The sequence below is a fragment of the Microtus pennsylvanicus genome, chromosome 8 (genome assembly GCF_037038515.1).
Source record: "Microtus pennsylvanicus isolate mMicPen1 chromosome 8, mMicPen1.hap1, whole genome shotgun sequence".
In the NCBI taxonomy this organism is placed as follows: Eukaryota; Metazoa; Chordata; class Mammalia; order Rodentia; family Cricetidae; genus Microtus; species Microtus pennsylvanicus.
In genome coordinates this window covers 27,585,760-27,605,508 of record NC_134586.1, presented here as the reverse complement: position 1 = coordinate 27,605,508, position 19,749 = coordinate 27,585,760, and the positions used below count along the sequence as shown (strand labels likewise).

The 19,749-nt window shown below is 40.5% G+C and overlaps 1 protein-coding gene across 13 annotated transcripts in view; it reads right to left on the bottom strand.

The window, feature by feature from the left end:
- The window catches only part of Erc1 (ELKS/RAB6-interacting/CAST family member 1), a 350,007-nt gene that overhangs the window by 68,569 nt on the left and 261,689 nt on the right, over window positions 1–19,749 (bottom strand). For all 13 annotated transcript variants that reach the window (XR_012911589.1, XR_012911591.1, XR_012911592.1 and 10 more), the window contains one exon: window positions 10,370–10,514. Coding sequence is in view for 9 of the 13 variants with exons in the window: in XM_075982955.1 (XP_075839070.1) it covers window positions 10,370–10,514 (145 nt within the window). In the remaining 4 variants the exon portion in view is untranslated. The remainder of the gene's footprint in view (window positions 1–10,369; window positions 10,515–19,749) is intronic.

The window sequence follows — 19,749 nt, the reverse complement described above, 5'->3', positions numbered from 1 at the left end:
GTTCAAGGCTACCCTGGGCTACTCCTGACAGGTCCAGGTGGTGGTGGGTCACACCTTTAATCCCAGCACTAGGGAGGTAGAGACAGGAGTAATGTGGCTGGGCAGAGAGAGGAATATGAAGGAGAAGAGACAGGAACTCAGTGGGTGTGGAGTCTGAGGATTCGTGGAGACAGGATCCCACCCTTTTGGTCTGAAGATTTGTTAAAAGGTCTGTCTAGTGGCTAGATGCTTTGCTTTTCTGATCTTCAGTTTGAACCCCAATATCTGTCTCTGGGTTTTTATTATTCATGCGACACAGACAAACACTGTTTTGGTCACCCATTTTATGGTATTTGTTATGGTCGTTTGAGCTAAGATAGGTAGGTAACTGTGCAGGGAAGACAAGCCTCAATCAAAGCAAGCACTTTATACAGTACTTTTTAATATTGCTAAATAAGACTAGATTGTACTACACATGTTATTCTGCAACTTTGATTTTTTTTAGTTATATTTAGGTAGGACTCATTTTCATGTATCTAATAACTGATTCATCATCTTTATAAACAGCTATTCAGTTTTGGGTGGATTTTATATAAATATTAAGATCATAAATATCTGGGAAGAAGTTATTACTTAAAATGAAATAATATCATCACCTAGAAAAATTTAAGAGAATAAAAAAGCAGGTGATAAGGAGAGAAGTTACATGTATAGAATTTAACAGCCATCAATAAGTAATTTAGAAAAAAACAAAACAAAACAAAAAATAAGTAATTTCGGTTTGAAAATAATCAAATACTGTTCTAAAATCCTTTCCAATCCTCCATCTTTGCTAAAAAGGAGAAGTGGCGACTGAGCACCTGGGTAAATGAGTGCTACCCTAAGATCTTCGAAAGTCACTTTGTGAGCCAGAATACACAAAAGTAAGTAATGCATGCTACACTAATAAAATAGTGTTCAAATAAGGCTTTAAAGCACTAAAGTCTTGCTCATATTGTATGGTTTTTAAATATTGACTATTAACACAATCTAAAGAATAACGTTAAAGAAAGATTACCCATGATTCCTCTAATGAGCGACAATCTCTATTAATATCTAAGTGTTGTGGTTTAAGGAGCTGTTCTGCCTTAGGCTCAGCTGGAGGTGCTGTTTCAGGGAGGTTTAAGAGGTACAGCCTTGCTGGGGGAAGGATATCACTGGGCCTGGACTTTGAGAGTACATAGCATTGTCTACTTTCAGTTAATTCTGTCTGCTTTGTGTTTAAGGTAAAGATGTGGTCTCTCAGCTTCCTGCTCCTGCTGCCATTGCTGCCACTTGCTGCCCTGCTTCCCTGCCATAATGGGCTCTCATCCCTCTGGAATGTAAGCCAAAATAAACTTCTTCCATAACTGGTTTGGGGCTGTGGTCTTTTACACAGCAACAGACAGTAACTAATAAACTAAGTATATCCACTCAGCCTCCTCCTAGTAGTGAACACATAAAAGTAATGAACACTTCTGATTTACCCTTGTTTGGTGCCTTTTTCTATATGTACGGTATTTGAAACACCATTCTATTGCACAGGGAATTTCATCTCTGGCAGGAGACACTGTCTCATTTCCCTACTCATCTGGCTTTGTCAAAATTGGACTGTTTATCTCTTAACACATTTCTTGGTGAATTAAGAGCATTTTCATTATCCTTCCCCCCAAATATTTACAGAAATACCTAATGAAGCTTTGGGGCAAGAACTTTAGGTTCAAACTTGAATGCATTGGCACAGGAGACCGCTTCCTAAATATAACCCCAGTAGCAGAGACATTGAGAGAAACAAATAATAAATGGGACCTCCTGAAACTGAAAAGCTTCTGTAAAGCAAAGGACATGGTCAACAAGACAAAATGACAGCCTACAGAATGGGAAAAGATCTTCACTAACCCCACATTGGACAGAGGGCTGATCTCCAAAAATATACAAAGAACTCAAGAAATTGGTCATCAAAAGAACAAATAATCTAATAAAAATGGGGTACAGACCTAAACAGAGAACTCTCAACCGAGGAATCTAAAATGGCTTAAAGATACTTAAAGAAATGCTCAACATCCTCAGTCATCAGAGAAATGCAAATCAAAACAACTTTGAGATTACATTTTATACCTGTAAGAATGGCCAAGATCAAAAACACTGATGACAACTTCTGCTGGAGAGGATGTGGGGAAAAGGGAACACTTCTGCATTGCTGGTGGGAATGCAAACTGGTACAGTTGCTTTGGATTTCAGTGTGGCAATTTATCAGAATATTAGGAAACAACCTTCATCAAGACCCAGCAATGCCACTTTTGGGTATATACCCAAAGGATGCTCAATTGTACCACAAGGACATGAACTCAGCCGCGTTCATAGCAGCTTTGTTTGTCATAGCCAGAACCTGGAAACCACCTAAATGCCCTTGACTGAAGAATGTGAATGGAGTACTACACAACAGAAAAAAAAATATGACATTTTGAAATTTGCAGGCAAGTGGATGGATCTAGAAAACATCATACTGAGTGAGGTAACCCAGACGCAGAAAGACAAATATCACATGTGCTCACTCATAAGTGGCTTTTAGACATAAAGCAAAAAAAAAAAAAACCCCAAAAAACCCAAAACAAAACCTAGACAACAGAGAGGACCCTAAGAGAGTAAGAGAGACATACATGAATCTAATAATGTACATGGGAAGTAGAAAAAGACAAGATTTCTTGAGTAAATTGGGGCCATGAGGATCATGGGAGAGGGTAGGAGATAAGGGGAGAGGAAGGGAGGGTAATGAAGAAAAAGAGTTGTGGTGGTCAAGGTCTCTCTTCACAGCAACAGTAAACCCTAACAGAGACACAACTACACGCTATGCCTAAATGAGGTGTTACAGAAACTAAAGAAAAGCAGGTAAGCCGAGAAAGAGGACAAAACATAAAAAGAATAGAAATAAGCCTGATGTTTAAAAAGAAAGGATTTTTCTTATAAGCTATTGCAGGCTCTGTTTACCAGACTAAAAGATGTACCACTCTTTCAGAGAGACCTGTGGGACATGAGATGTACCACTGTTAAAATACCGCGCGCTGACAAAAAGAAAAGGGACACGAGACTGTGCGGTTGTCCTTCTGCACAGTCCTGTTCACTGGGGAGTATTATTTTCAGGTGTGTGACTTTTGTTTATTCTGCATTCTGTGAAGCTGTGGTTCTTTGCCCATCTTAAACATCTGATGGTCCTAATAAAGAGATAAATGGCCAATAGGGAGCAAGGATGGGCAGGGCTAGTAGGCAGAGAGTGTAAAAAAGGAGAAACAAGGAGAATGAAGAGCAACAAGAGAACAAGGAGAGGAGGACATCAGGGGCAGCCACCCAGCTACAAAGCAGGCCACAAAGAAAGCAGTAAAGAAAGGTACACAGAAATAGAGAAAGATAAAAACCCGGAGGCAAAAGGTAGTCAGGATAATATAAGTTAAGAAATGCTGGCAAGAAACAAGTCAAGCTAAGGTCAGGCATTCATAACTAAGAATTACCCTTCGTGTGTGATTTATTTGGGAGCTGGGTGGCAGGCCCCCCAAGAGCCAAAAGAGCAAAATATCCCACAATACCTGTTGTTTCTCCTCTGTGATGAGATATATACAGTGAGGCATGATGTCAACTTCGTTGCTAGGAGCACTGTAAGACCCTTGTTTCCCCAGGTCTCACCTTTGCAAAAGCTCACAACATACATGCCTGCTTCTACTAATGGTCATAATTCAAGCTGTTCAATCAAAAATGTCAACTACTTAAAAGACAGGATCTCCTGAGTAAATTGGGAGCATGGAGACCAAGGGAGAGGGTTGAAGGGAAGGGGAGAGGAGAAGAGGGGAGCAGAGAAAAAGATATAGCTCAATAAAATCAGTAAAATAAAAAAAATGAAATAAAATGTCAACTACTCTGAACTCCTTATTTCTACCCATGAATACTGACAATGGAGTCACAAAGTCCTGTGGACTCTACTTTCAAATTCCCCTCACTAAATACACAGTTTACTCATGTAACCACCTGTATGTTTTCTTACTGGTTCTCTATGTGGCTAACAGTTGCTAACTTGAAAACAAATCTTACAACTGGGTGCTGTGACATGTGCTGTAATCCCATTACTGTGAAGGTGGAAGCAGGAGGATCAGGAGTTAGAGGCTAGCCTAGGGACACAGGAGACCTGTTCAAACACTGAGATAGCTTAGTGCTTGCTATCAAATCTGATGACCTGAGTTTGATACCCAGCATTCATCTGTAACTCTAGTTCAGACACTGTCTGTAACTCTAGTCTCCAAAGGCACTAGGAACACTGGTGGTGCACAAATACACACACAGGCAAACACCCATACACATAAAATAATAAAAAAAAATTAAAATCTCTTTCTTTCCATGTCAGCACTGAATGGATATTGGTCAGAGAAAGTTAGATGACTCTAAAATCAGAAGAGGAAGAAGGAATAGAAGTCACAGGCCCGCCAGTAAACTAAGGAGGGGGACAGAATACAAGTAGGTTCTCTTTTGGTGTATAATCTGCTTTCTTACACAACAAGCAAATAGAATCATACAGTACAAACTCTATTGTCTTGACTGTTTTGTTGTGGTTTTGAGATTCATTTACATTATTGTATGTGTAGTGCATTCCTACTTATTGTTGAATACGCTTTGTATACTCATTGTATGCTACTTTGTGAATTCCTAATACCTGCTGCGGCGGACAGCTTTCAAGATGGCCAGCAACAATTCCACTCTCCAACTATTCCCAGTGTTGTGTGTTCCCTCTCAAACTGTAAAGAGTTGGCTTGTGTGACATTAAAGGCAGCAGTGATGATGTATCATTTCTGAGTTTAAGTTACAAAGACACTGGGAATCTCATTTGTTGAGGGTAATCCACTGCCATATTCTAAGTTATAGTATGAAAGGCCAAGAGCACATGAGGATATGAACAGACTCTCAAGTTCAAGTCAGGCCTTTAGATGACTGTAGATCTGGCCATCAGTCTGACTACTAACTTACAAGAGGCTCTAAATGGAACCATAGGTTAAGCTATTCCTCAATTCCTGAAATAATAATTATTGTGTGACGGAGAGAGGATTTTTACGGAATAGAAGGTGACTAATAGATGCGGTAACTGGGACCAGGGGATGTGATAACAGGCTGATGATCCAAAGGAGTGACTTTGGAACGGGGCAGTAGGCAGAGCTGCGTGAGCAGGCAAGAAGGAGAATACTGGTGCAAACCCATGGTAGTGAGACACAGACCTGAAGTAGGCTGCCAAAGGATTCCAGGGAGAGTGAGGGACACATGGAGATATTTCTCACCCTGCTCTAGAACTTCAGGCATGTTCAAAGTACAGAAATTTACATGAAGGAACTGAATGCCCAGCTAGGGAATCACCAGTCCCAGCACTGACACTGCTGTCAGTTTCTCTGCATTATTCATAGTGAACACAAAAGAGAATATGCAAATGTGGCCACTCTTGGTGCACAAGTAAACATGAAACTAAAATTATTTATACATGTATACATATATGTGTATTAAAACAACACACTGAAAGTGAAAAACGAGACCAACACACCATACAATATAGTACCTTAGTCCATATTTGAATTGAAAATAATTGAAAATCATACTTTGGTATCAGTGGAGAATTGGTTCTAATCTCCAAGACTCCCTCCTCCATAGATACCAAAGCCTGAGGACATTCAGGTCCTTTATATAAAATGACATAGTAGACACATATAATCTATGCATATTCTTCTATAAACGTAATGTCAATATAAATGTTTAGTATCGTATAGAGAATAATGACGAGAAAAAAATTGTATGATCTGTATACATGCTGATTTTTAAATTTTGAATAAAGCTAGCCCTTTAAATCCAAAAGCCCCTTGTCTGTTAGTTAAACAAGCCATGGATCAAAAATACTGGAAAAGATTTTTCTTGTCATCATTTCTTAAACATGAAAAATGATGGTAACTCAGGATTCTACATTATGTATGTAGCTTTAAAGGCTTATTCTCCACTATTTTTATTGGCAAAAGACTCCCATTCCAAATTTAATTCATAATGAAAGGCTTTAAACCTGTAACTAGCTCTATTTTCTTGGCTGGCTAGAAAGACTTTTTATCCAACATTTTTTTCTTTATAGAGAAAGAAAATAAATCAAAAATGGTGACTTTCATCAAGTTTGGTTCATATTAGATCTTTAGTGTTTCTTTACACAATTTTACTTGAGTTAGAAGAGATCTCTATATGTAATACAGAGCGTGAACAGTCAATCTGATAGGTAAGAATCTGTATATTTAGTATGTTGTTCCACACTGAAAACCTAGCCCAAAACCCATGGCTGAGGAGGTCAAAGATCCTAGGGGAACCTACTACCATTGTTTGGATGAATGGAAATGTTGTCAAATTGCCTTCTAAATATTTACATTTACAGCCTTAGACTAGAGTTGTTTCCAACTTTGGCCAGAGAAGGCTCTTTCCATAGTGAGCAACAATTAATGAAAAGACTTTTAACTGGTCAACTGTTGGAACTGTATGTCCATTCAGTACTCATCCTAAATGTGACACTTCTTTTTTTTTTTAATATTTATTTATTATGTGTACAATATTCTGTCTGCATGTATGCCTGCAGGCCAGAAGAGGGCACCAGACTTCATTACAGATGGTTGTGAGCCAACATGTGGTTGCCGGGAATTGAACTCAGGACCTTTGGAAGAGCAGGCAATGCTCTTAACCTCTGAGCCATCTCTCCAGCCCTAAATGTGACACTTCTATCAAGCCCACAAAGGCTCGGGGAACTTGCGGAGATGCAGCAGAAAGAGTGTGAAAGCCAGAGATGAGGAGGACTGCTCTGAAGCACCAGTTCCCAGACAGGATGTGGCTGCTGCACTCATGAACTAGGTACAGCGATGTTTACCTATACAAAAGCCAACATTCCAGTAGGCAGCACTAATTGGACTCAGTGTGGGTGGAGCATATGAAGGTGCGGGAAGGTGTACTGAGGATTCTCGTAGTAGATGTGATCAAGTTAAATTGTATACATGTAGGAAACTGTCAAAGAATAAGTGAAAGATAGTGTTTTTAAAAAAGTTGATATACCCTTGATATACCATGGCTGGTTGATATCCATGGGAAATCTTCCATTTTATGAAGAAAAAGAGAGGAGGAGAAACTGGGAGGAGAGGAGAGAAGGGAAACTGTGGTCAGGATGCACAAACAAAAATAAAAAATGATGACAACAACAGCAACAAAACAAAAAAAAATTTGCTCCAATGGGTAGGTCAAGGCCTAAGACCAAGAATTAAAAAAACCCAATCTGAGTTTAAAAAAAAATCTGATAAACCTCTAAATAACATTAATAAAAGTTCTTTTTAAAACCTAGTAAGGGGCTGGAGAGATGGCTCAGAGGGTAAGAGCACTGGCTGCTCGTCCAGAGGTCCTGAGTTTGATTCCCAGCAACCATATGGTGGCTCACAGCCATCTGTGATGAGACCTGGTGCCTTCCTTGCCAGCAGTACATTGTATGCTTAATAAATAAATATTTAAAAAAATAAAAAATAAAACCTAGTAAGTTAAAGAAAAATAAATGGCACCATTTACATGTTTAGCAGGAGATTTACAACTGTTAGTAGAATCTTCACGATAGGAAAAGAAAGACAAACATTTACAAGTAAAATGATCTGCCCCGGTTAAGGAAGAACTGATACCCACGCTGTATTTCCTCTCCTGGAGGTAATAAAAGTGTGGGCACCAAAAGCGAAGTTGGAGGAAGTGAGTACTTTGCACTTGCATGCCTCAGTCACAAAGGGTTGCAATAGGCTCAGGAAGCACCACAGACAACAGAGCGAGCTGCGGTGAGAGACGGAGGAAAGGAGAGCAATAAACATGTTCCGGGTGGTCCACGGCCAGTCCCACAGCCTAGGAGAGCAGGCACAAAGTGAAAGACCACGAGTAGGGACTAAAATGTCTCTAGGGAAGGAGTCAGAGAGTGCATAGACAACTGGAGACAGACAGCTTGCTTATAAATGGAACATGGACAGAACACTGGCAACTGTCATTGTGGGAACCAGCATACCAGCAGGATTCAGGAGACATCTGAAAGTATGTACAAATGTTGGTTTTCAGATAAGTGGATGTTTGCTAGGTCTGCTACAATCCAAGATGCGCCAAACCAAAGTGTAGGCCTATGTCAAGGTCCAAATCAGTGGTCAGAGCAATTAGCTTTACATGGTGAAGCAGTAAACAGGAGTGAAGGTAGACAATAAAGTGTCGTGTCTCCTAGTAATTCCCAGAGAGACAAACACCTGGCAACTATACAACGGACAGAGCACATGAAAGAATTACTTAGAGTATCACTTGGGGCCTGTGATGTGACTCAGGAGGGGAAGACACTTGCTATGAAGCCTGGCCACCAAGTTGTCCCCAGAACAGACTTCTGCAAGTTGTCCTCTAGCCTCCACATGCACACTGTGACACGTGTGACCAACAAAGGACACAAACAAATTAAGTTAAAAACAATACTTCATTGATGGGTATTTCCCCCAATTGCATGGAAATACTTAGAAACAGTCAAATACCTCTTACTGTAAGAACTTGGGGATCAGGGAAATAAATTGGAATTGAAGGGTCAAAAGTTAAACTATAACACAACAGAAAACTAGGAAAATACCCCCACCCCGTGCTAGTCCCTTGAATATAAACAGTCTCAGCAGACACCTTGATGCTCAGCCTTCAAAGTAAAAAAAAACATAAATGGGCCCAGGAATGGGCTCTAGTCAACTGAGCAGGGCACAGAGATTGAACGGCTCAAGGACACGATGGTCAGCCAGCTCCCAGGCACTTCTGGGGCATACACTCAGAAATCGATACACTGCAGTTTTGCGCTGAGGCACTAACGAGTCTTCTCAAGAAGATCTTGGCTCTCTGAAGAGTCCCATAATATTCATTTTATAGTTGAGGGAAATGAAGCATAAATATATTGCAACTCACTGAAGTCTTTTTACCATGAGTAGATACATTATTTACAACCTGCTTAGTTTTTATATCACTAATCCGTTAATTTTAACCCTAAACTCATAATCTATAGTTCTACTCACACTCTAGAACTTGACAGTTGTTTACAATAATGAACAAAGACAAACTTCTTCCAGGATAATTTTTCTTTTTGCTTTTTTTTTTTTTTTTTTGGTTTTCCAAGACAGGGTTTCTCTGTGTAAAGCAGAGTTAGACATCCTAGGACTCATTCTATAGGCTGGCCTTGAACTCACAGAGATCCGCCTGCCTCTGCCTCTCAAGTGTCGGGATTAAAGGCGTGCATCACCACCACCCAGTGTACTCCTAGGATCTTAAAATGAGATTTGCTAAAGTCATCTGTGAAGATGCTTAAAATAATGAGTAATAAAAAATGTTATTCTTCAGTTCTCTGGTATAACTGGAAGGAAATATGTGAGCACCCTCGTGTGACGAAATATCCACAATGCTGAATAAATGGATGGATGATCTTGTAATAAGTGCACGTATTCAGGGTCATGTCTGCTGTATTAACAGCAGTCACAAGTCCTAATACACACTAAGTATTTAATAATAATTGGTCAATGCTGCTAAATAAATTCAGGTGAGAATCTAGGAGGATCTGTTGACAGTAAAGAGTGTGGTCCAAGGAAGAGAGGTCCTGGAGAGAGGGGGCTGAGAAGTCTGTGAGTCTGCTTACAAGTCATAGAGCTGAAGCAGGCACTGACCGGGCCATGGAGACTGGAGGAAAGTGCAGCTCTTAGTAACCACTGACATTGCAGATGGATGATCTGCTCTGACTTTACCAACAGTGAAACAAAATCATACTGTCACTTAAGTCCTCTTGTTAGAAACTGACAAAATTGTATAGACACAGCTGGGCATGGTGGTACACACTTATAATCCCAGCATTGGGGAAGCTCCGGCAGGGGGAGTGTCATGAATTCAAGACCAGCCTGGGTTAAAAACTGACTACTGGGTTGGCCAGAGCTACATAGCAAGACCTTTTCTCAATAAGATGAAAGCAAACGGAACCCTAAAAGATGCAAACACGGAGAAGGTACATGTTCAACATTATAAGTAATCAAGTATGAGTATAAATAAAAGATTGATCACTAATTTTTGTAACATTTTGTTAAAAAAAAACAGGACCTGTGACATCTTCTAATTTAGTCCAATTACTGAGAATTCTATGATTTTTTTTAAGGAGATAAAAGACCTGTAAAGTCTCTACAAAATTCTTCTGTATTTGATGTCTAGCATGAAACACAAGGACATACACAGTAATAAAGACATTTTTGAAAGGGCAGTGGGACATTGGCTCCACTCTGGCTGCCTCTTCTGCCCCGGGCACCATTAATACCTGTTGTTTGAGCTGCTGCACCAGGCGGTCCTTTTCCCGTTTCAGTGCAGCCACTTCCTCTTGGGTCTTTTTCTTAGAGGACGAAAGCTCTAGAAGAGCTATATTAGCATCCTTTTCACTAATAGCAGCCAGAAGAGCTTCTTGCCTGCAAAGGAAAGAAAACATGAGTACTGATCCAAACTTGAAACAATTCTTTGTAGTTCTATAAAGAAAAATCTGGAGAACAAAGGAAAACATCTGACTTTCACATCATTCACGGGGGGGGTGGGGGGGGGGGTGGGGGGGGGGTGGCAGGAAGTTCTATACCATGGGATTTAGTTCAACATTGTTTACTTAACAAAGAGCGTGGAGGAGTCAGGTACTGGGTAGAACCTAAAGTTGGGTAAAAATTGCAGCACAGTGTAGCCTCTTTGTTGGAATCACACTCTTGTCCCCCATCCCCCGCCCTGTGTGTATGTGTGTATGTGTGTGTGCGCTGAAGATTTCTTCTGTGAGATCTGGCTTCTTAGCGTTATCAGTATCTGAAACGGATAGTCCCATGGTCTGAAACACAGTACTTATCAGCAGGAAGAATTACATGTTAAAGCATATACATGACAAGATTGCACCAACTAAACAAAATAGTCACTAACTTTATTTTTAAAATTAAGCTACAACTATATGTAGGAATTCCTTTTTATATTTTTTTTCAACTAAAAAGTAAAAAAGGCCAGAAAAGGTGACACATGGCTTTAATAATCCCAGCCCTTGAGGGGTAGAGGCAAGCTGATCTCTGTGAATTCAAGGCCAACCTGGTCTTCTTAGTGAGGACCAAGCTAGCAAGAGCTACATAGTAAGACCCTGACTCAAAAATAAAATAAAATGTAAGCCTATGCATGCATGGAAGCAAGGATGACTTGCGGGACTCTGTTCTCTCTTTAATCATGTAGCATCTTGGGTGTTAAAAAAAACTTTTTTAAAGGTAATTTGCCCACCAAGCACCAATATTTCACAAATTTCCCCATAGCTTGTATGATTTTTATACAAATCTTAACCCCTACCTCTTCCTTCATGCTGATTCTTTAAAAACTAGTCACTAACTTTATTTTTAAAATTAAGCTACAACTATATGTAGGAATTCCTTTTTATATTTTTTTTGCAACAGCAACAGCAAAAGACTGTGAGATTGGACCCCAGCTGATTGGGAAAAGAAACAGTTATGACCTGTGTTAGAACAAAAATCAAGTGAATGCCTGTCCTGGTGGCTTGCAAGTCCAGTTTGAGTCTTGCTGCACCCTTTTTACAAAAAGAATTGCCTTGCTGAGCTACTTTTGTCTTGTTCCTTTGTGGGATATGTAGATTATTCTTTCTTTGTTTCCAAAATGGGAACTGAACTCAGGTTGTCAAGCTTGGGAGCAAATGTCTTCACCTACTGAACCAGCCCTGATTTGTAAACTTTAAGAAAATGGACTTAGAATTACAGCTGAACATCATGAAGTATTTTGATATCATCAATGCATACACATTTAGGATTGTGACTTTGTTGGCAATGACCTTTATATATACTTTAAAACAATAATTTAAGCATCACAGATTACCGGTGGTTTTATTACAGGCAGATATTGGGGCTCAGTGGGCACCCATTGGTATTTCTCCCAGTGAGGAACAGTGGTAGAAGTAGCTATAGTCTTGGGTTTGGGGATCATCTGCATGGGATAAATCTATTCTCCGCACACTGCCACACATCAGCTTTCATAGTGAGAGCTTTCAGCTTCTCTGTGCAAACTGCAATACTAAGCTAAATTTGGCCTCACTTTCTCCCTACTCTTTGCCACAGTCTGGCTAACTACTCTGCAGTTCATGTACAGGAAGTAAAGATCAAGGAGAAGAAACTTACAAACAATCGGAACAAACTGGGGGAACAAACTGCCCATGGACCCGAACCCACCCTTCACTAGGTCATCTAAAGAGACAAATGTGAGTTACTACAGGAGAACTATGTAAAGTAGTTGTAGGTTCTGACCCAGGAAATGCTGAGTCTGAAAATGCACTGCAGAAGCTTAACTTTGCTTCTGACTTTTGTTAAGATAATTGAGCTTCAACTACAGTCATATGGAAAAGTTTAGTGAGGCCACAAACTGGAAGACTATCATTTAAATAGTCTAACGTTTTATTTTGGATGAGTAGATCTACTAAACTCTGAATAAGTAATACTAAAAAATGTGGGCCACAGATCAGTTTACGACATGAAAATAAAAAAAAAAATTAACTAGTTTTGCTGTTGGAAGAGAGCATGGATCCGAGTATCACTTTTACTGTCTCAACACATGGAACTGGGGAAAACGGCAGGTGGCTTATACAACCAGGCTCTAGTCAGCACCGAAGGAAAAGACAGTCTAAATAAGACCACTGAACATCTGAAACAAATATAACCTTGATGCTGAAGGTGCTCAAGCTGTTTGACTGTACTGCACAGCTTCCTGGTGATGGTTATCATCTGTTTTCTTTGAGGACATAAGGAGTTGGGATGAGAAGTGTGCACTGCTTGCGAGGGTGCTGTGTTACTGTGCACTCATTGTCAGGATCACACACTTGCCATCAGGTCAAGAGCAAATGATCAATCAATATCAGCACTATAATTATATGGCGCCATCAACACCTTTCTTAGATACAAAATACAAAGATTATAGTGATTTGAGTTTTGTATTTAGGGAAAATGCACAAGGGCTGGCAAGGGCCACCTGGGTTTGACAGTGGGAGGAGAGAAATGACTAGTCTCTGGCCTCTACATTTATGCACACACACACATACTTGGTTGGGTTGGTAGAGGCAATAAAAAAGAAAAAAAGCACAACCTGTAAAGGTGAAATTATTCTATATTGTTGAAATATTTTGACTGAATTCCAATTCTTTCATAAACAGCATGCTTGGACAGCTAGGGATACAGACAGTATTGTTCTCTTTGTTATATTATCATTTTAATAACTTCTCAACGGATCCTATCAATGCCCAAAGAAAACACAAATAAGGCTCTGGAGCTTCACCTGCTTTCCGCTGGGAGCCACTGCAGATGCTGCCCAGATCACACTTGAGCTGTGTCTCCCCATCCTGACAGCCGATTCTGCACACAAGGCTCTAGGCTAGCAGACCCCAAGCTATTGGGTCACCCAAACCTGTACATCCAGTACAATGACTGCACACTAACTGGGTGCCTTTCCTCATTTCCTCCACATCCTCAAGGTCATACATTTTTTTCTGTAAAATTCAAGAAACAGTCCCCTCCCATTGCCATCAGGGAACCAGAGACTGCCCAACTTGCAAGCATTTACTACAGACTCATCACCTGCCTGGCACAGAATCTCCTCCTTTTCTAGAACCTGTAAGGAAGCAATCTCACTTTGTCATGTGGGCCTCAACTTTCCCCAGGACCACTGCCATGCTGGCTTTCCTTGGCATTAAGAGTTTTTCTAATAAACCAATCTCTCATTCAAAAAGACAGTCTATCTCAGTGTCCCCTTGAGCCCAAACCGAGACCTTCTACTCTCAGCAGTTGTAGACATTGTCTAGCCAAGGCAGCAATGCATCCCTATTGCTTTACTACAGACAGTAACTCTGCCATATGGGTTCCCAAGGTTTTCAGGAACTTAGTAATGGCTAAAACTAGTTGGAATTGGGTCCACCGGAAGCATCTGGTGGAGCAAAACTCCATGCTCAAGCCTGGCATGAAGAATCATCACACTTATAATCTAAGTACCAGGGATGGAAGCAGAGGCAGGAGGACTACCATAAATTCGAGACCAGACTTGTCTGTCTTGAGAAATAAAAAAAAAAAAAAGACAACTAAGAAACCTCAAATCTCATTGTCAGAGAACAATAAAGCCATCACTTTTCATGACGCCTGGCTAGCCAGATGCAAGGCCACCCACTTAACTTCCAACTGTTTCTCTGTGTCTTTGATTATCTGGTTTCCATGCCCCCAAACATCCCTGAACCTATCCGGAGAGACAAGTGAGGTCTAGGACTGCTGGCATCTCACGTTTGCCTGTTGCTGAAGAAAGCCTCTTTTGCAAAACCCGTCCTTTTGGGAATACGCAGGCTGTGGAGCAAGCTGCATATTTCTGGGTGACACAATGGACAAGGGCTCTTGAAAACACTGTGGTGTCTCTCCCTTTCTCTCACGGAGACTGAGTTCCACCACTGAGCTACATCCTTTGGAAACATTCAAGAAGACAAGGCAAGGATGTGTAAGCAGCATCAACAGCTTTAAGTTTGGTGCGTTTAGCCTTGCTGTTTTCTTAATACATTGGACAGAAAGGAGGCCTACATGGTAAGCCTGAACTAAGGGACTTGGTAGACAGTAGAGCAAAAAAAAAAAAAAGTCCAAACTTCTGTTTAAAATGTTGTGCTTTTCAGAGGCAACAAAATACAGAATGAAACAAAAAATAAACTGTGAGAAGAACTGTAAGTTAGTAGCCGCTTATGGAAAACAGTCTTCTCTGTAGAAAGACACTCTCTGATGGAAACAGAAACACAAGAAAGAAAAAAAAAAACGGTCAGAAGTGATTCTTCTAGTAACTGCGATCTAGAAGTTATGTCCTAGCAACAACATGAATATTTTAGAGAAGTGGTGGACACCAACAGAAGCTGACCACTAAGAGCTCTCCTAACTAGGAAGCTGCCACCAACCAGAGTCCTGCAAGCACAAGCAGCCTGTTTCCCTGGAGAGCCCCAAAGGAGCAACTGGGAAGACACAAGGGAGAACCCCCACAGGATCACAGGACAAAATGTCAGTGCACTTCCTGCACTTGTTAGGAGTCTATTTCGCAGTTAACAAGCAAACACCCCCACCCCGTCAACTGGATACAAACATTTCAGTGGTTAGCAACCCCTATTTCCTCAGTAAGTTGCCGCAGAAAGGCAAGTCATTAAAGTGGCTAGTCACTCTGTCCCTGGTGCTGTAAACTACACCGGCTGAACTTGCTCTTTGACCCGCAAAGTCTAATGGAATCAAGATGTGCACTACTGTGGCATTTGAGCAGCAGGAAATAGTGAGACCTCCCCTCTGTTCCTTTCCCAAACCCTTCTGGGCAAATTTCAGAAACTGGAGACAAATGCCATAGGCATGAAAAGCTGAGCACCTTTGATGATTTCTGCGTCTCTAACACAGTGGTCTTCCAACACTAGTAAGCAAGACTGAAACAGTGACTTGGGGTGCGTGCTAAGCATGTGTGTGTTCCACAGAAGCTCAAGGACTATGTTCTGCTGAAGTGCAAGGAGTAAGAATTAAGAAACATAACCAACATTTTTTTTTACCATTTCCTCCTCTTCCAAGTATGAATTTCAAGCTGAAAAGTTGCAGAATTACATACAATATGCTCTATAAGCCCAAAAACTTTAGGGAAAAGACCAGATGAAAGAATGAGGTTGGAGGCTTTAGCATACTAATGACATGAATAAGGAGGCATAGTTTAATTGACTACAATCTAGATTAAATTGCAAATCCTCATTCTCTTATTATGAATTACATACACTTTGATTCTGTGGTCTTGTGATTTAACCACCTGGCTATCTAAAATCCAGGCAATTGCTGGTTTTACTCATGCCCTGAAGATGTCTACTCAGTTATGATTTTCTCCTTTCTAGAGTATGGAAGACACGTCAACCCGATTAAGCTTTGTGAAAAGCACAGTCATGTCCTGTGGGTAAACCTGATCTCTCAAAATTTGAAACCTGTGTTCTGTTCTTTTATGTAGATATTACAGAATATCCTGGGTGTAAAATGCCAGCACTAAGTCAATTATTTCCTCCACCATCATGTTTCCCCATCATGTTAATGGGGTCACTCACTCCTGGGTCCCCAGGCTGACAGTATCTACATAATCTAGATGTGCTTTGCTTCCTATGGTCCAACACTGAGTGTTATTCTTTTCTAGTAGTCTTCACTCTATGGGACTGTTATTTCTGTAACCACTACCACCCATTTATTTGGGGCCTGTATTGTTCTTAAAGTTTCATCTCCAGCTTTCCTGTCAGTCTACACTGCCCTGCTTCTCTAAGGTCAACATTTTTGGGTCTCTCAGCGCATCACATGCCTGGCCTAAACTCGGGACCGTCTTTCTGCCGTCTCTCAGCAACCCTTCATCGGTTTCACCTCTTTCCCCGGTGTTGACGTAACCTTCTCTACCTGCGACGTGCCGAGTTAGTCTCTGTCAAGGTCTAGCTCCCCCACTGACTACTACTTTCTTCCTTGTCAGCATCTGCTTCTGTACACTGACACCATCTGGAGGGTGAAGAGAGCCATTTTGTGAGTTACCTTCAATTCTTTCATACATGTGACGCCTGCATGTATGGTTTGTCTTAAATTTTTTTCTCAAGCAATTAGTTTTTCAGTTTGTTCACATATTAATTTTAAGTTGTGATAGAATATTTATAACATCTTTTAAAAAGTATTATTTTTAATTATGTGTATGCCTATTTGTCTTTGGTGGATATATGTGTGTATATATATATACATACACCAGATGCAGGTAAACCTCTTGAAGCTGGAGTTAGAAGCAGTTGTGAGGTGCGTGCTAGGAACCAAAGCTAGTCCTCTGAAGGAGCAGCATGCATCCTTAACCACTTAACTATCCTTAGCCCTCTCTCCAGCCCCACTTAAACACATAACTGTTTTCAGAGGTTTGGTGGTACTAAATGCATCCACACAATTGTACAACCAATCTATTCCAAGACTTTTAATCTTTTATTTATAAATTTATTTATTTATTTATTTATTGTATATATTTATTTATTATGGTTACAATATTCTGTTTGCATATATGCCTGCAGGCCAGAAGAGGAAACCAGACCTCATTACAGATGGTTGTGAGCCACCATGTGGTTGCTGGGAATCGAACTCGGGTCCTTTGGAAGAGCACACAATACTCTTAACTGCTGAGCCATCTCTCCAGCCCAAGACTTTTAATCTTGAAAAACTAAAACTATATCCATTTAATAATAATTCCTTATTTCTCCTGCCCCAGCTTCTGATAACTATTATTCTACCTTCTGTCTCAGTGGACTTGGCTACTCTAGGTATTTTATAAAAGTGGAATCATTCGGTAATTCTCTTTTGCAACAGGTTCATTTTGCTTAACAGAATGTTTTCAAGATTTATTCACATTGTAGATGTACCAGCATCTTCTTTTTCAACATCGAATAACATTCCATTATATGTATACATCAATCCCTGTCTAATCCATTTTTTCCTCACAGATACTTGAGTTACTTATGCTTTTTAGGTAATGTTAATGATGATTCCATATTTAATTTCAAAGTATCTTCATTCTAGAAGATGACCTTGAAAGACAAGAACTTTTAAAGATTGTCAATGTTCTGCTCTGCATATGTCTTAACTGTTTATCACTTTTTCTTTTATTTAGTGGTGTGAGTATCCAGTCTACTCTAGAAACTATGGGATTACATGCCAGTCTTTGCTTAAAATACTGGAATACAGGTGCCGTAAAGGTAGAATCCTTGTTTTATTCACTCCAAGTGCCAAGAATAGTTCTGAGTGACAGACATATACATCTTGAGCCATGAGTCTCTAATTCTGGTGACATTCTTGCCTGCTAAGGTCAACATGAATGGTTCTAGCATTTCTGCTTATTTTGAAGCTGTGTTTTACTATCCTTTTAAGACTCCCTGCCCTCAACCATGTGCAGCAGCATGTGAGACAATCAGCACCAAGTCAGAGCAAGTAATATCAAGCTTTGAAAACACGAAAGAAACAGACATTAGAAGGACATTTGTCAAGCTGTATTCCACGAAAGAAAGAAACAAGAAGGGGAGGGCCTGAGACTGAGATTGGCTGGTTCACCTCGATAGGCTGACTGTGAGGCTCAGTGTTGGAACCATAATTTAAGAGGCAGCACAAAATAGAGGACGTTCAACTGAAGATGACAGGGTGGGTATTAATGGGATAACCCAGAAAAATTTACTAATAGATATACAAGATATATTTATAAAGAATATGACTACTAGGGTAAAACTTTAAGTTAGTTTTGCTGAAATGAGATAATGAACCTGAGTTTCTCTAGAGGGCACAAGTGGTAGCCAAAGGGGAAAAGCCACTAAGGTAGAGAGTTCATTTCACAAAATGAATACTTGGTGTACCCACACTTGATAACAGCAGAACCGGAAAGCTGAAAGAATTACTAAGTGTCTCAGAGCGGGTGTTTAAACAGACCATCAGATGTCTGGAAATGATTTTATTGGGGTGGCACTTTGATTCTGTCATTTGTTCTATTTTATTAGAGGGTCTTGCTACTGTGTAGCCCTGGCTATCCTGGGACTCTCTATATAGACATCCTAGCCTTCAACTTGCAGATCTTCCTGCCTCTGCCTCCCAAGTGCTGGAACAACAGGCGTGTGCCCCCATCCCACTGCCCTTTTTAATACTGCGATTTTCACTAAGTAGTGGGGGAAGCAGTAAGGGACAGGTGCTACTCCATCACATGGTGTGCCCAGACAGGAAACCATTCCAGCATATGGACAGGTGCTACTCCATCACATGGTGTGCCCAGACAGGAAACCATTTCAGCATATGGACAGGGAATCACGATGGCATGACTGACAGAAGTGGCGCGTGTGGAAGCCAAAGCTGTGTGAGCATGCATTGCTCCACCACTGAAGGGGCCTAAATTAGGGGTACTATGAAGAGAGAGCTTTGAAAAGGATCTCTGAGTCAGAGCAAACATCCTCAGGAATAAACACAGATTTGAAACCCTTGATGTGCCTACCGAGGACACATCAATAAGACTCAAAAACACTGAATACGGAATGATTTGGTTTGAAACAAGGCACATCAAAAAAGCTAAAGAGGAAAGATGCAAAGAGGAACAATCAGAAGACTCTGGAAGCTAAAAGGCCAGGCTATCTAGCTACGACAAGCGATGTGTTATGGAGTAGAAGTCTTCTATTAAGAGAAACTGTTTCTAAACAATGAACATCATGCTGCTATTTGACTCCTCCTGGATTTAAGAGTCACAGGCAGGGGTTCTAAGAGAAAACCTGTTCCACCAATGTATGACTGTGGCTGTGGCCTGTCCAGTACAGTCTTCCTGCTGCATAGCAGTAAGTCAGCTGCAGAAGACAATCTCCAAACCCTGCTGCTGCTTACCTCACATCTATGCCTAGAACATGGTGAGGTTGGGGGTGGCAAGTTAGGCAAGCAGGAAGGGGGAGGTCATCTCTATGTGGTCTCATTTCCAGAAGAATGATTTAGTCACTTTGCTAGTTCACATTTAGGCTGAATTACATGTAGGTCCAGACTTCTGTACTTACTTGCCTGTGATCTGATATTGTAATATTAGTGTCACAAACAAAAAAAGATACAATTACCAATTAATATGATAAGTGTC